A 15,479-nucleotide genomic window follows, 5' to 3' on the forward strand; every position below is an offset into this window, starting at 1 on the left:
ATTTCATTTTAAACTCCCACCACTTCCTCCAATATGCATATTATTTTGAAGCAAATCCAAGATATTTTGTCCATAATTATCTTAGTATGTAATCCTAAGAGTAAAATACCTAGAAAGCAATTTGTCAAAATAATTTTATAATAATCAAATATCTAGTGTTTATATTTTGTTATCTCCTTAATATCATAAAAATTATTAAATAATTCTACTTAGGATCTAAATATAGACCACATGTGTAATTCATTGATAGATCTTTTAAAATTCTTGGATTCCTCCTTTATTTCATTTCAGAAGTTCCCCATTTTGGTTTCCTTGTTCACTGAGAATTTTCCACCATATGTACTTTGCTGATTTTATCTTGTATCTGAGTTCCTACCTAACATGTTCTTTTCTCTGTATTTCTGTATATTGGTAATGGAATGCAAAAGCTTGATCAGGTTCAGGCTCAATTTTTCTTTTTCCTTTATAAACTACTGTATAAAGTATCGATATTTTCCCTCAGCAGGCATATAATGGCTGGTTGTCTCTTCCTTTATTTAGCAGCCATTGAGGATGTGTATTGTTTTTAAAAATTTAATATTACCATAGGCTGCATTATTTAGTAAGACAGCCACTAGCCACGTGTGGCTACTGAACACATAAAATGTGGCTAGTCTGAATTGAAATGTGCTATATATATTGAATTTTAATACTTGGTACAAAAGAATGTAAGATATAAAATTTGTTTATAATGATTATATGTTTTTAATGATTTTTTAGATACCTAGGGGTAAATAAAAATTATTAAAATTAATTCCACCTCATACCTTTTTAAATGTAAGCAAATTAAAAATCACATAATGGCTTGCATCATAATTCTTTCGGACAGTGTTGCTATAAGACATAAGGAAAATGTCAGATCCAGTTCCATTTTCTCTGCTTTTTATTCCTGCTCTCAGAGCAACTTTTAGTCATTTCTTTGCTGTTGTGTTATTTCCACATTTTCAAGTAACATGCTTATTGCATTTATTGAGCACTTACTATGTAACAAGTAGATTCTAAGCTCTCTACCTTATGAAGTCATTTAATTCTCAGGCAGTCATTTCAGAGATGTTCTTGTCCTCAGGAACAGAAAGTTAAGTAATTTACCCAATCACAAGTCAAGAGCTTGGATTTAGTTCAGTTCAGTTGCTCACTTGTGTCCAACTCTTTGCGATCCCATGGACTGCAGCACTCCAGGCCTCCCTGTCCATCGCCACTCCCAGAGTTTACTCAAACTCATGTCCATTGAGTTGGTGATGCCATCCAACCATTTCATCCTCTATTGTCCCCTTCTCCTCCTGCCCTCAATCTTTCCCAGCATCAGGGTCTTTTCCAGTGAGTCAGTTCTTCGAATCAGGTATCCAAAGTACTGGAGTTTCAGCTTCAGCATCAGTCCTCCCAATGAATATTCAGGACTGATTTCCATTAGGATGGACTGGTTGGATCTCCTTGCAATCCAAGGTACATTCAAGAGTCTTCTCCAACACCACAGTTCAAAAGCATCAGTTCTTCGGTGCTCAGCTTTCTTTATGGTCCAACTCTCACATCCATACATGACTACTGGAAAACCCATAGCTTTGACTAGACAGACATTTTTGGCAAAGTAATGTCTCTGCGTTTTAATATGCTGTCTAGGTTGGTCATAAAGTGTGTACTGTTTTTACTGTTTTCCCATCTATTTGCGATGAAGTGATGGGACCAGATGCCATTTTTGTGAATGCTGAGTTTTAAGCCCAACTTTTTGACTCTCCTCTTTCACTTTCATCAAGAGGCTCTTTAGTTTTTCGCTTTCTGCCATAAGGGTGGTATCATCTGCCTATCTGAGGTTATTGATATTTCTCCCGGTGAGCTTGAATTATAAATCTGGGCAGTGGACTCCAAGGCCCGGGCTCTTAAACACTTCACTTTACTGCCTCCTCTGCTTACCCTCCAGTTTCTTTTAATTTTTTTCAGATGTAAATATCATCGCAACTTCTACTATTGAAGATTTAGCTTTCCTGCATACCTCTTACTCTCCATTCCAACTCCCATCCGCCCGCCCCCCCCAGCACCCTGCCCCCACACTCATTCTGCCCTGGGACTTCTACTGCCTTCATCCTCCCAGGTTAACTGCATAATGGTTGTTAAACTTATATTCAGTATATATTAAGTACACACAGATAATTTTGTGTTCTTTAGTATTTCCTATTTGAATATTTTTGAAGTAGGGGTTTTAACTAAAAGCCTGGTGTGTTTATGCAGACTCTTTACCCTGGTGTAGTTGCCTATTCCTTGTTGGGTCAAGTACTTCAACAGCAGTTCAATCTCTTTAGCTTTTCTTCTCTGTGAGCATGTGACTCTTAATATCCTCACTTTGTTAATATATATGCCCTAGTAATATTTGTTTACATAAATATAATTTGCTTAAAGGCAGCGAGGATTTGAAGAGTCACGATCTGGGGAGAAGGAAAGCCAACACTGAAAAGTGTATTGAAAAGTATCTGTGTGTGTGTGTGTGTGTATTATATGTATTTTCCATCTTTTCTAGTTCTCCTAGGGAGTTTGCTCTGCTAGAAACCAGACTGATATGTCAGAAATAGAAGTTCAAGGTGATAACATCACATCTCTACCCCAAATTCTCCAATAGCTTAATAAATCATTTAGGACAAAAACCAGGTCCTTAACAGTTTACTTGCCAGGCCTTACATGTTCTGAGTGACTATATAAGTGAGACTAAAAACAGATGGGTCTGAAGAGACGGAAGCAAGCACAAATTTGTTTTACCACTCATCAGTATATGAACAAGTATAGGACTTAACATTCTAAAGGAATATACTCATGCTGCTAAGCTGCTAAGTCACTTCAGTCGTGTCCGACTCTGTGTGACCCCATAGACGGAAGCCCAGCAGGCTCCCCCGTCCCTGGGATTCTCCAGGCAAGAACACTGGAGTGGGTTGCCATTTCCTTCTCCAATACTCATGCTAGTGGGAATCATTTGCATTTAAACTTTCTTCTAATAATATTTTCATTATTTTTAGTTGAGATATAATTACAGATAGTGTACAGTTTAAAAATGTTCACTTCAGTGAGTTTTGGTAAATGATTATACCTGTGTCCCAGTACCTCAGTCAAGATATAGAGAGCTTCCGTCACCCTAGAAATTTTCCCCCTTGTTTTTCTAGTTAATCTCTTTTCCTCAAAGGAGGCAACCACTGTTCTGATTACTATCCCTATAAATCATATTACTTTTTTAAATTCCAAATTATATCACTACCATGTTGGTCACAGTGCCATAAGTCTTTGCATACTGTTAATATATTTTCATTGTTCATATTTCACCTACTTTTCTGCATCCCAGATTCTTGGTATTTTAAGGTTAAGTCTGTTTGGTAATCTACTGGTCTAGCTCATAGCCTCTTTGATGAAGAGTATAGAAGCTATGCTGAACACCTGGTCACACATTATGGTTAAGTAATACAAGTAACTGGGTATTTTGGAATATACTATCAAATAATACTAAAATATTTAAAAATTAATTTTAGAATCCCTTTATTTTAGAAACCATGTTTCCATGGTGAGTCACATACATTACCTTAATCATCATTAGCCTTTGGAAATAGGCTGGGGGGTGTGGTATTCCCAATTTATAGGTAAGAAAAAGATTCAACAAAAAATAGTTGACATATACAAACTCCCTTTCCCATTAACCAGTGGTTCCAGGGCTACATTTTTATTCTTTTGTCTATTCCACTATTCTGGGCTGCATGTACACAAGGAAAGGGTCAGCTTGTATTCCAAAATTCAGTTTCCTTGTTTCTTCTCTGAAAGTTCATAGGTTGCCCATTCCTTCCATCCTCCAGCATAGTGTTGAGCACTAAAAACATACATCAAATAATTAGTGCTGTAACCATTTTTCCTGTTTACAGCACAAGGTTCACAGGGACTTTAGAGATAAGATGACTTTAGAGATTTAACAGTGCAATGACTTTTCACCATAATATTTACACTTACAGCATATTTAAAGGATCATAGAATGAAAAGTACAGTCAGTCTATAATAATCTGTATACTTATGTTAATATAGTAAATATAAAATTCTTCAGTAGACCAATAAAAATATGCCTATGAAACACTGCAATACATATCTTAAACCCATTTTTATCTTTAAGCTATTTACCTGTTAAAGCCCAGAGATATTGCTGTGACCACAGCCTTCTTGCTTCTCACTCCAGCTAAACAAGAAAACACTAGACTGTCAGATCTGGATGGCTTTATTTCTTTGTACTTCTCTTTGAAGTCTTTTGGGTTCATCTGTAGAGCTTCACCTACATCATCCACTGAAAGAAAATGTTAAGAATTTCAGTTAAATTTTAGATACAGTAAATTACTGGATATATGTTTTCCTAACAAATCAGGTTAAAACACATCACTTACATGGTATATTGACAGACCCGGGGATTTTTCCATACTCATGAATTTCCCATGGCTCTCTAACATCAATTAACATAATTTTTTTGGACTTCAGGAGGTTTTTAAGTTCCATATAAGTGACAGCTTTACAAATAGCAGTACAAAAATTGAGGCAGCTTCTTTTTATTGACTTCAAACCTGGAAAGAATAAAATAGATACCTTCAAAATGACACCGTTATTAATATCTGGAAAGAGTAAGTCAAAGGAGTTTTCCCCATTGTTCAAGTCAACTCACCATGTCAATCTTTTGACTTTACTTCTTATGTAAAGTCTCATTTTTATAGTGGAAAGAGCAGGGATAGAGTCAGATAAATCTAGGTTCAAATCCTGGTCTGCCCACTTAGCTCTGTGACCCTGGGCAGATTACTTAAACTCTCTGGGGGAGTAAAATCAAATAATATTATTTAACTTTTAGAGTTGCTGTGAGGTTTAAATAATCTATATGGTACACAATCTCTTTTCACCTTTCCTTCATGATTTATGCACATTGTTCCTTCTGAAGGGAACACCTTTCTCTCGTCTCTACCTGGCTCTCTTTAAGCCTCCTTTACAACTCTGTTAAATGTCACCACTTCCCCTTTGATCAAACACTTCTAGGTATCTATTCCTGTAAAATACTTATACACAAAGAAGGGTGTTCAGTTCAGTCGCTCAGTACATATACACAAAGAAGGGTGTACATATACACAAAGAAGCGTGTACAATGATAATTACTGAAGAACTTTTAATAATAGCAAAGAAATTGGAAACTAAAATATCCATCAATAAGGGACTAGCTTTATGGTAATTCATAGTTATGGGATATATGCAGTGGTTAAAAGTTTTATCTACTTCCATGAATACCTAAGCTTCTGAATACCTAAGTGAGAAAAAAAATTACAAAAAAGTAAGCACAGAAGATCATATTATCTATTAAATATTCCCCAGTGGCTCAGCTGGTAAAGAACCTGCCTGCCAATGCAGGACATGCAAGAGACACATGATCCCTGGGTTGGGAAGATCCCTGGAGAAGGAAATGGCCACCCACTCCAGTATTCTTGTGTGGAAAATTCCATGGACAGAGGAGCCCAGTGAGTTACAGTCCATGGTGTCACAAAGCATAACTGAGTGTGCACACACACATAGATTTGTTTGTTGCTTAGTCATATCCTACTCTTGTGACCCCATGGACTGTAGCCCACCAGGCTCCTCTGTCCGTGGGATTTCCCAGGCAAGAATACCCAGATTAATATTTCCTACTTCGGGGGCTCTTCCAGACCCAGGGATGTAACCCTCATCTCTTGCTTGGCAGGCAGATTTTTTACTGCTGAGCCACCTGGGAAGCACGTACATTTATTTATGTATACTCATATCTGGGGAGAGTATATAAAGGGGTGTGCTTTAGTGTTTGTTTTAAAATAATTTTTGCTTTATTGTTTAATGAATATAATCATGTATTACAAGTATTTTTAAAAAAATGAAACAGGCACCTTTTCTCTAACACCTCCAACTCCATCCTTTCCAGTGCAGCCTCACTCCACTGGGCTGTGTGTGGTGATGGTTTATTTGTGTCTATCTTACCCCCAAATGGGCTTACCTGGTGGCTAAGATGGTAAAGAATTTTCCTGCGATGCCAGAGACCTAGGTTTAATCCCTGGGTTGGGAAGATCCCCTGGAGAAGGGAAAAGCGCCTACTGCAGTATTCTGGCCTGGAGAATTCCATGGACCCATGGGGTCACAGAGTCAGACACGACTAAGCTACTTTCACTTTCACCCTCAACTGGTGAAGTAAACTGTATCCCAGCAGGATGTCTGTCAGATTAGGAGCTCAATAAATGATTGCGGACTAAAGGTAAAACCAAATAACAGTATTTGTATGAATGACACATCTTCAACTACACAGGCTGTACCAAGAGTTACAAGGGAATAACTGGGGCGGGAAAGTGTTACACTGGAGCCCCTGTATCTTTATCCACAAAAGTTGTTGCTAAAGGAGAGGCAGCATATTAAGCAGAGAGAAGGGACAGGAGGACAGGAGGTCTGCTCTGAGTTCTAGACCATCTCCTCCGCTAACCACCTTCGCTTCTCTGGCTTCTGTTCGGCCAGTTGTACTATTACAGGTCGAACGTGGTAACTAGGTTTCATCAACCTGTGAGTGCTGCTCTCTAGTGGGTCTCAAGCAAAACTCGCAAGCCTGGGCTTCTCATTGCGACTCTCCCCTCGGCTCATTTCCCTGAGTCGCGAATTGACCTTCATTGCTCAGTCAAGCACCATACCCACGAGAGCCCCCTGAAATCATGTTTACCCCTCTCTCTGCGTCTGCCGAGAGCAACCCTAGTCCCCAGTAGCCCGGAATCTGAAGAAACAAGGACTGTAAGTGGGTGTTATATTCCCAGGGCTCAAGTGTACTGGGTCTGACTTCTAACTGGAAGCCTTAAAGAAGCAAACACTGTCACGAACGCCACCCTTTCCCAGGGGCTCGAGGTTAGGCGTCCTTCCTTTCCCCGGGGACCACTGAGCTCACCCCAGAGCGCAGCTTCCGCAGACCCGAAGATCGTCCTGCCAGTACTCCAGGGCAGCAGGCGCTGCATCACCATAGCTATTAACCACTTAGTTCTCCTGTTTCTTTACTTCCGGCCGCGCGGCGAGCGGCGCCGGGCTCTCGAGCGCCCTCCAGCTAGGCGCTGGCCGAACCTGGTAGTGCCACTAGGAGTAATCGGCGAACAGAAACGTGCCCTGCTTTAAAACTTAATGGGAAATAAACTACTAGAGCTAATCAATGATTACAGCAAAGTTGCAGGATATAAAATCAACACACAGAAATCCCTTGCATTCCTATACACTAATAATGAGAAAATAGAAAGAGAAATTAAGGAAACTATTCCATTCACTGTTGCAATGAAAACAATTAAATACTTAGGAATATATCTACCTAAGGAAACAAAAGACTTGTACATAGAAAACTATAAAACACTAGTGAAAGTAATCAAAGAGGACATGAATAGATGGAGAAATATACCGTGTTCGTGGATTGGAAGAATAAATATTGTAAAAATGAGTATACTACCCAAAGTAATTTATACATTCAATGCAATCCCTATCAAGCTACCAACAATATTTTTCACAGAACTAGAACAAATAATCTCACAATTTGTATGGAAATACAAAAAACCTCGAATAGCCAAAGCAATCTTGAGGAAGAAGAATGGAACTGGGGGAATTAACCTGCCGGACTTCAGGCTCTATTACAAAGCCACAGTCATCAAGACAGTATGGTACTGGCATAAAGACAGAAATATAGATCAATGGAACAAAATAGAAAGCCCAGAGATAAACCCACGCTCCTATGGACACCTTATCTTCGACAAAGGAGGCAAGAATATAAAATGGAGAAAAGACAGTCTCTTTAACAAGTGGTGCTGGGAAAACTGGTCAGCCACTTGTAAAAGAATGAAACTAGAACACTTCCTAACACCATACACCAAAATAAACTCAAAATGGATTAAAGATCTAAATGTAAGACCAGAAACTATAAAACTCCTAGAGGAGAATGTAGGCAAAACACTCTCCGACATAAATCACAGCAGGATCCTCCAAGACCCACCTCCCAGAATATTGGAAATAAAAGCAAAAATAAACAAATGGGACCTAATCAAAATCAAAAGCTTCTGCACAGCAAAGGAAACTCTAAGCAAGGTGAGAAGACAACCTTCAGAATGGGAGACAATAATAGCAAATGAAGCAACTGATAAAGGATTAATCTCCAAATTATACAAGCAGCTCCTGCAGCTTAATTCCAGAAAACTAAGTGACCCAATCAAAAAATGGGCCAAAGAACTAAACAGACATTTCTCCAAAGAAGACATAAAGATGGCTAATAAACACATGAAAAAATGCTCAACATCCCTCATCATCAGAGAAATGCAAATCAAAACCACAATGAGATACCATTTCACACCAGTCAGAATGGCTGCTATCCAAAAGTCTACATGCAATAAGTGCTGGAGAGGGTGTGGAGAGAAGGGAACCCTCTTACACTGTTGGTGGGAATGCAAACTAGTACAGCCACTATGGAGAACAGTGTGGAGATTCCTCAGAAAACTGGAAATAGAACTGCCATATGATCCAGCAATCGCACTCCTGGGCATACACACCGAGGAAACCAGAATTGAAAGAGACACATGTACTCCAATGTTCATTGCAGCACTGTTTATAATAGCCAGGACATGGAAGCAACCTAGATGTCCATCTGCAGATGAATGGATAAGAAAGCTTTGGTACATATACACAATGGAGTATTTCTCAGCCATCAAAAAGAATGCATTTGAATCAGTTTTAATGAGGTGGATGAAATTGGAGCCAATTATACAGAGTGAAGTAAGCCAGAAAGAAGAACATCAATACCGTATATTAATGCATATATATGGAATTTAGAAAAATGGTAACCTAAACCCTGTATGCTGCTGCTACTGCTAAGTCGCTTCAGTCGTGTCCGACTCTGTGCGACCCCATGGACGGCAGCCCACCAGGCTCTCCCGTCCCTGGGATTCTCCAGGCAAGAACACCGGAGTGGGTTGCCATTTGAGACATAGGCATTTAGAACAGTCTTTGGGACTCTGTGGGAGAGGGTGAAGGTGGAATGATTGGAGAGAACGGAATTGTAGCATGTATATTATCATAAGTGACCAGTCCAGGTTCGACGCATAAATTTTCCTCTGTTCATTTCTTTGCATTTGTGCTTTTTTAATAAAATTATTTTTTAGAAATAAAAAAAAATAAATAAATAAAATTCTGAATGCATAAAAAAAAAAACTTAATGGGAAATAAACAGGGTTGGGAAAAAACTGAGGTATAGGCTTTTTTTATTTTTTAATTATTTTTTTAAGGAGAGGCAAGGTTTAAAAGTGAAAAGAAAATATAAAGAAGGCAATATTTAAAGGTATAAAGTAAGAAATTCCTCCGGTTTACTTCAAAACTGGATTCGTATGTATCGGATTAAAGCAAACTTTAATACATGGACACTTTGCTAAGAATCGCTCTTAACTCCCATCGGTGATTCAACTGATGTCATTATTAAGATAATCTCATCTTTTCCTCACTGATGATAGTAGTTGACTATATTTGATGATAACACTCCAGTACTCTTGCCTAGAAAATCCCATGGATGGAGGAGCCTGGTAGGCTGCAGTCCATGGGTTCGCTACGAGTCAGACACGACTGAGCGACTTCACTTTCACTTTTAACTTTCACACATTGGAGAAGGAAATGGCAACCCACTCCAGTGTTCTTGCCTGGAGAATCCCAGGGACGGGGGAGCCTGGTGGGCTGCCGTCTATGGGGTCACACAGAGTCGGACACGACTGAAGTGACTTAGCAGCAGCAGCAGCATATTTGATGATAACATGAATGTGTTGGATGGTTGGATGGCATTATCGACTTGATGGACATGAGTTTGAGCAAACTTTGGGAGTTGGTGATGGCCAGGGAAGCCTGGTGTGCTGCAGTCCCTGGGATCGCAAAGAGTAGGACAAGACTGAGCGACTGAACTGAACTAAGTGTGTTAGTTTGCAATTGCTAATGTAACAATTATCACAAATTTATTGACTAAACACAATTTTATTATGTACAGTTTTGTAGGTCAGAAGTGACTTGGTGAAAATTAAGGTGTCAGCAAGTCTGTGGTCCTTCTGAAGGCTACAGGGGAGAATTTCTGTACTTAAACTTTTACATCTTCTCAAGGTTGCCTGAACTCCTTGGCTATTTTTCCCTTTCTCCATCTTCAAAGCCAGCAGTTTGTCATCTTCAGATCTCTCTCTGACTCTGATCTCTGCTTGTGTTGTCACATCCACTTCTCTTCTAACTTTTTTGCCTCTCTTTTATAAGGAACTTTGATTACAGTGAGACCATTGGGATAATCTTAATCATATGTGCAAAATATTTTTGCCATGTAAGCTAACATATTAATAGGTTCTTGGAATTAGAACACATTGTATGTGGTTGTGGGGAGAGCATATTAAGCCTGTTGGATAAAGTTTCTTATTACCTTGTTTTTAATTTATTTTCAACTTGGTTTATTACCTAATTTTCAATTTATTCAATTTTGTTTCCCAAGGATAATGAAAGCCATATTAACTGCAAATTGGTTCACAGTGAAAATTTTAAAAATAAGTTTCCAACTGGCATTATTAAAGTATGAGTCCAATGAGTAATTTCATGAAGGGTGTACTTTTAAATTATTCAGTTTCAATATTTTAATAATTAATAAAACCACTTCAGATTTCTATACCAATGACATCACTTACAATTATGTTTTTTCCAAGTCATTTGGAGTTTGACCGTAGTCTCTGTGTAATCTACTTTGTAGATTGACTTTTAACTAAGATATCATTAAATACTGTAGATTCAAGTACTCTCTGTCGCATCCCCATTGTAAACCACAAGTGGAATGGACACAGATATGAAAACGATATACTTGACTTCAATGAGTCACATTTAATCTAATTTATACTTTTGCAAGAGCATATATTACTAAACAATTCTTTTTCAAGTGTTCATGACTACTTATTTGAGAAATATTTTTCTGTAGGTTTTTTTTTTCCTGAAGAGATGAATTTGTCCTTCTGTAACCAGCACAGTGCCAAACTTAGTTTATTTAAGAGGCTTAGAGCAAAAAGATCTTGTCAAACAGAAGTACTGATCATTGCTCCTTGAATAAATGTCCCAAGTTCTTCCTTCAGAGTTAGTGTGAGGGAAGGAAGTTAGGCTTAAAGTGGGATGCGAGGGAGAGAAATCATGTAACTTTCCTGGGAAAGGTCTACTAGTGCTGAGTTGATATCAATCATTCATTCTCAAACAACTCTATTTTTTGCCACAATGCAGGTGAAAGACAATCGGAAAGGAGGGGGTTAAGAGACTTAGCACTTTTTCCATTTCTTTCTAAATGCACATCAAGCTCCCACATTTTAGATAATTCAGTGAAGAATTATGAAATTTATTGCCTTTAATGAAACATTTTTTTCAAGAATTTCTATCAAAACTTGTTTTGACGCAGCATTTTCACTGCTAATCATTTATTGAAAATACTTGCATAAGTACTCACAGATAGATGTACACCAAGAGGGGGCTGATTGGGAAAAAATGATACATCCATTCACTGGAATTTTAAACAACCAGTAAACAGAATGAGGTTAGTATGGTGATAAGTCCAAAATATATAATCAAGTGAAAAAGAAAAATCAAGGTGTAGAATAGAAGGTAGACCGTAATCTAACCTCACCATGATCTCTTTTAACAAGGGCTTCCCTGGTGGCTCAGAGGTTAAAGCGTCTGCCTCCAATGCGGGAGACCTGGTTCGATCCCTGGGTCGGGAAGATCCCCTGGAGAAGGAAACGGTAACCCACTCCAGTATTCTTGCCTGGAGAATCCCATGGACGGAGAAGCCTGGTAGGCTACAGTCCACGGGGTCGCATAGAGTCAGACACGACTGAGCGACGGGACGGATGGACGGAATCATATAAAAATGTAGTACAAATGCATATCATGTGCAAAGACAATTCCTGAAACTATACACAAGAAACAGCAAATAGAGGAGAGGAAATGTTACTTCTGAGGGAGAGAATGGGAATGCAGAACGGCGGAAAAGATGAGGAACGCTATACCAAACTCTCATGTATTACTTTTATAATAAAGAATGTACCTTTTAAAACACATGATAAAAGCTTAATATATGTATAGTCTATAGCTTAGCAAAGTACTCCATACATTTCCAGACAGAACAATGTTTTTGAAATGTATACACAGCTGACCTTAAGCACATTTATATTTCTGTTTGATGTTTTGTCATAATGTCTTGACAATAGCAATAAAAATATACTTAATAGGTATTATTTTAAAATAATTTCCTTCCTTTGAAGCATCCATCAGATAGTAAATTTTACTTCAACTGAAAAGATAAATAATTTGAAGAGCATCAGAAACTAAGACAGTGTTAGACAATTTCCCTTAACTCATGTAAATTTTGAAGTAGAGATTGCAATCTCTGGAGATTTGGGTACACATCTGCTGGAAATCAAGATAACTTTGGAAATTCATCATTTTCAAGAAAAATTTAAGTATTGTATCATGATTTGCATAATTCTTAAGTTTCTTTTTATGACAGAGAACTTAAAATTCATACTCTGATTCAGTCCCCTCCTTTTTTTCCTGGTAAATTGGATTCCAGTATATGATATATTTTGGAGAAGGCAATGGCAACCCACTCCAGTACTCTTGCCTGGAAAATCCCATGAACGGAGAAGCCTGGTGGGCTGCGGTCCATGGGGTTGCTAAGAGTCGGACACGACTGAGCCACTTCACTTTCACTTTTCACTTTCATACATTGGAGCAGGAAATGGCAACCCACTCCAGTGTTCTTGCCTGGAGAATCCCAGGGACAGGGGAGCCTGGTCGGCTTCCGTCTATGGGGTCACACAGAGTCGGACACGACTGAAGCGACTTAGCAGCAGCAGCAGCAGCATATGTTATATTTTAAAAACTCCTTTGATTATAGTGCACTTTATTTATTTTTAATTTTGGCTGTGCCGAGTCTTTGTTGCTGTGGGCTTTTCTCTAGTTGCAGCGAGTCAGGGCTACTCTTTAGTTGGAGTTAGTGGGTTTCTCATTGAGGTGTCTTCTCTTGCTGCCAAGCAGGGGTTCTAGGGCACTGGTTCTTTGGGCTTCTGGTTCAAGCTGCTCCCGGTTCACTAGCACAGGTTCAATAGTTGTGGCCAAAGAGCTTAGTTGCTCTGTGGCACGTTGGATCATCTCTGATCAGGGATAGAAACAGTATCTCCTTTATTGGCAGGCAGATTCTTTACCACTGAGCCACCAGGGAAGCCCCTATAATGCAATTTAGTATTTAAATTATTTAATTTGCCTGTTTTCATGTCATTTTTTCCTCCATGTTGTTTCCAATCCAATGTTAAATCATTTATGAAGCAGACTTTTTTTACTTTAAAATTACAACACAACCTGGGCTTATTTGTGGAGTATTTTCTTTTTCCCTAGGGGAAAAAAAATTCCCTACCCTAAAACATGATTATGTACCCCAATACTTAGCCCAATGACTCACATATTTGTATTCAGTTATATTTGTTGAATGAATGGTTTCCATACACAGAACACCGACATCTAGTAACTTCCTTTGCCAAGTTCTACGTGTAAATAATTGTAAATAATTTAAACTGTTTCTTAAGAAATGAACCAAAGTTTTTAAGAGAAAATCAGAGTTTTGCAGGGTTTAATTCTAGCAACTTTTGACTCGTAATCCAAGACTCTCTCCGTAAGGCCACATCTGTCCCTTGGCTGAAGAACTGCTAAAGATTACGAATTTTGTCTCGTAGCATTTATCCATAACTAGGGTGGATGTTTGCTATATCATTCAAACAAAATATTTTTCAACCAACTACTTTTACTAAACATATGCAAAACACTTTGAATAATCGAGCATTAAACAGGTTTAGGTGTAGGTCAGGAAATTTTCAAATAAAGGAGAGAGAATGGCAGGTAAGGCAACAATAATGAAAAAAAGCAAGAAAATATATGATGTCAGATGTGACTTAACAGCACGTAAGAGTGTGAGTCTGGGCAGGGTGTCCAGCAACAAGTGGGACTTAAACCCTACTCCGAGAACACGCTGCTGCTGCTGCAAAGTCGCTTCAGTCGGGTCCGACTCTGCGACCCATAGACGGCAACCCATTAGGCTTCCCTGTCCCTGGGGATTCTCCAGGCAAGAATACTGGAGTGGGTTGCCATTTCCTTCTCCAATGCATAAAAGTGAAAGTGAAGTCACCCAATCGTGTGACTTCATGGACTAGCGACGCCATGGACTGCAGCCCACCAGGCTGGAGGTGGGCAAACTCCAAGCCCTATCGGGATCCAATTAGGAGTCTATTTACGTTACCCTAAGTAAGTAATGTCGTTCAGTCGTGTCCGACTCTTTGCGACCCCGTGGACTGAAGCCTACCAGGCTTCTCAGTCCATGGGATTCTCCAGGCAAGAATACTGGAGTGGGTTACCATTTCCTTCTCCAGGGGATCTTCCTGACCCAGGGATCGAACCCGGGTCTCCTGCATTGGAGGCAGACACTTTAACCTCTGAGCCACCAGGGAAGCCCACTCTCACATCCATACATGACCACGGGAAAAACCATAGCCGTAAGGATGTGAGAGTTGGACTGAGAAGAAAGCTGATCGCCGAAGAATTGATGCTTTTGAAGTGTGGTGCTGGAGAAGACTCTTGAGAGTCCCTTGGACTGTAAGGAGATCCAACCAGTCCATTCTAAAGGAGATCAATCCTGGGTGTTCATTGGAAGGACTGATGCTAAAGCTGAAACTGCAATACTTTGGCCACCTCATGCGACGAGTTGACTCACTGGAAAAGACTCTGATGCTGGGAAGGATTGGGGGCGGGAGGAGAAGGGGACGACAGAGAATGAGATGGCTGGATGGCATCACCGACTCTGTGGACATGAGTTTGAGTGAACTCCGGGAGTTGGTGATGGACAGGGAGGGAGACCTGGCGTGCTGTGATTCATGGGGTTGCAAAGAGTCGGACACGACTGAGCGACTGAACTGAACTGAACTGAAGACGATTAGCTGGGGTCTACCTACTCCTGCATAAGTACGGGAAGCAGGTGCGACTGCAGCCCGCAGAGCCCGCCGTCCACGCCCGACTCCAGGAGAGCGGCCACGCAAAGGGCGGTCCCTGCTCGTCCAGACATGGGGGCGGGCACGCGAGGCCCCGCCCCTGCCGGCGGGAGGGGCGGCTGCGCAGGCGCAGGCGCAGTCTCGTGGGGTTGTGGACGCGGCCGCTCGGCCTGTCAGGGTGAGTGGCGGGTCCGGTGCTGGGTGGCCTCAGTTTCTCCATCTTCGTTTACGCAACCCTGGCCCCTTGCGGCTTGACGGGCTTGGGAGAGAGCCCTACCCGCACCCCCTTTCTCGGTCCTTGGGGGCTCCAGGCGGTCACCGAGGGCCATGTGAGAGTGGCGGAGC

At 40.1% G+C, this 15,479-nt stretch overlaps 2 protein-coding genes across 6 annotated transcripts in view; one reads left to right on the forward strand and one right to left on the reverse strand.

Annotated features, from left to right (window-relative positions):
- Positions 1–3,532: 3,532 nt before the first annotated feature.
- On the reverse strand, positions 3,533–7,108 carry LOC129560906 (thiosulfate sulfurtransferase/rhodanese-like domain-containing protein 3). Its single transcript, XM_055433172.2, has 4 exons — positions 6,974–7,108; positions 4,434–4,607; positions 4,177–4,336; positions 3,533–3,874 (listed from the first exon to the last, which is right to left on the reverse strand). The coding sequence occupies exons 1-4, from the start codon at positions 7,044–7,046 to the stop codon at positions 3,802–3,804; spliced, it is 480 nt and encodes a 159-aa protein (XP_055289147.1). The 5' UTR covers positions 7,047–7,108; the 3' UTR covers positions 3,533–3,801.
- Positions 7,109–15,250: 8,142 nt separating this feature from the next.
- Positions 15,251–15,479, forward strand: part of USP45 (ubiquitin specific peptidase 45) — a 62,338-nt gene continuing 62,109 nt past the window's right edge. For all 5 annotated transcript variants that reach the window (XM_055433725.2, XM_088840694.1, XM_055433728.2 and 2 more), the window contains exon 1: positions 15,251–15,312. The gene's annotated coding sequence lies outside the window, so the exon portion shown is untranslated. The remainder of the gene's footprint in view (positions 15,313–15,479) is intronic.

The sequence above is a fragment of the Moschus berezovskii genome, chromosome 10, assembly GCF_049115385.1.
Source record: "Moschus berezovskii isolate FMDL1 chromosome 10, NW_MosBer_1.0, whole genome shotgun sequence".
In the NCBI taxonomy this organism is placed as follows: Eukaryota; Metazoa; Chordata; class Mammalia; order Artiodactyla; family Moschidae; genus Moschus; species Moschus berezovskii.

Excerpts from the sequence above, each read along its gene's own strand:
- LOC129560906 (XM_055433172.2), bottom strand. The coding sequence starts at position 7,046 with ATGGTGATGCAGCGCCTGCTGCCCTGGAGTACTGGCAGGACGATCTTC. Across the intron at positions 4,608-6,973 it reads TGCGGAAGCTGCGCTCTGGG|GTTTGAAGTCAATAAAAAGA; the intron begins GTGAGCTCAGTG and ends TATTCTTTCCAG. Across the intron at positions 3,875-4,176 it reads ATATCTCTGGGCTTTAACAG|TGCTCAACACTATGCTGGAG; the intron begins GTAAATAGCTTA and ends GTATGTTTTTAG.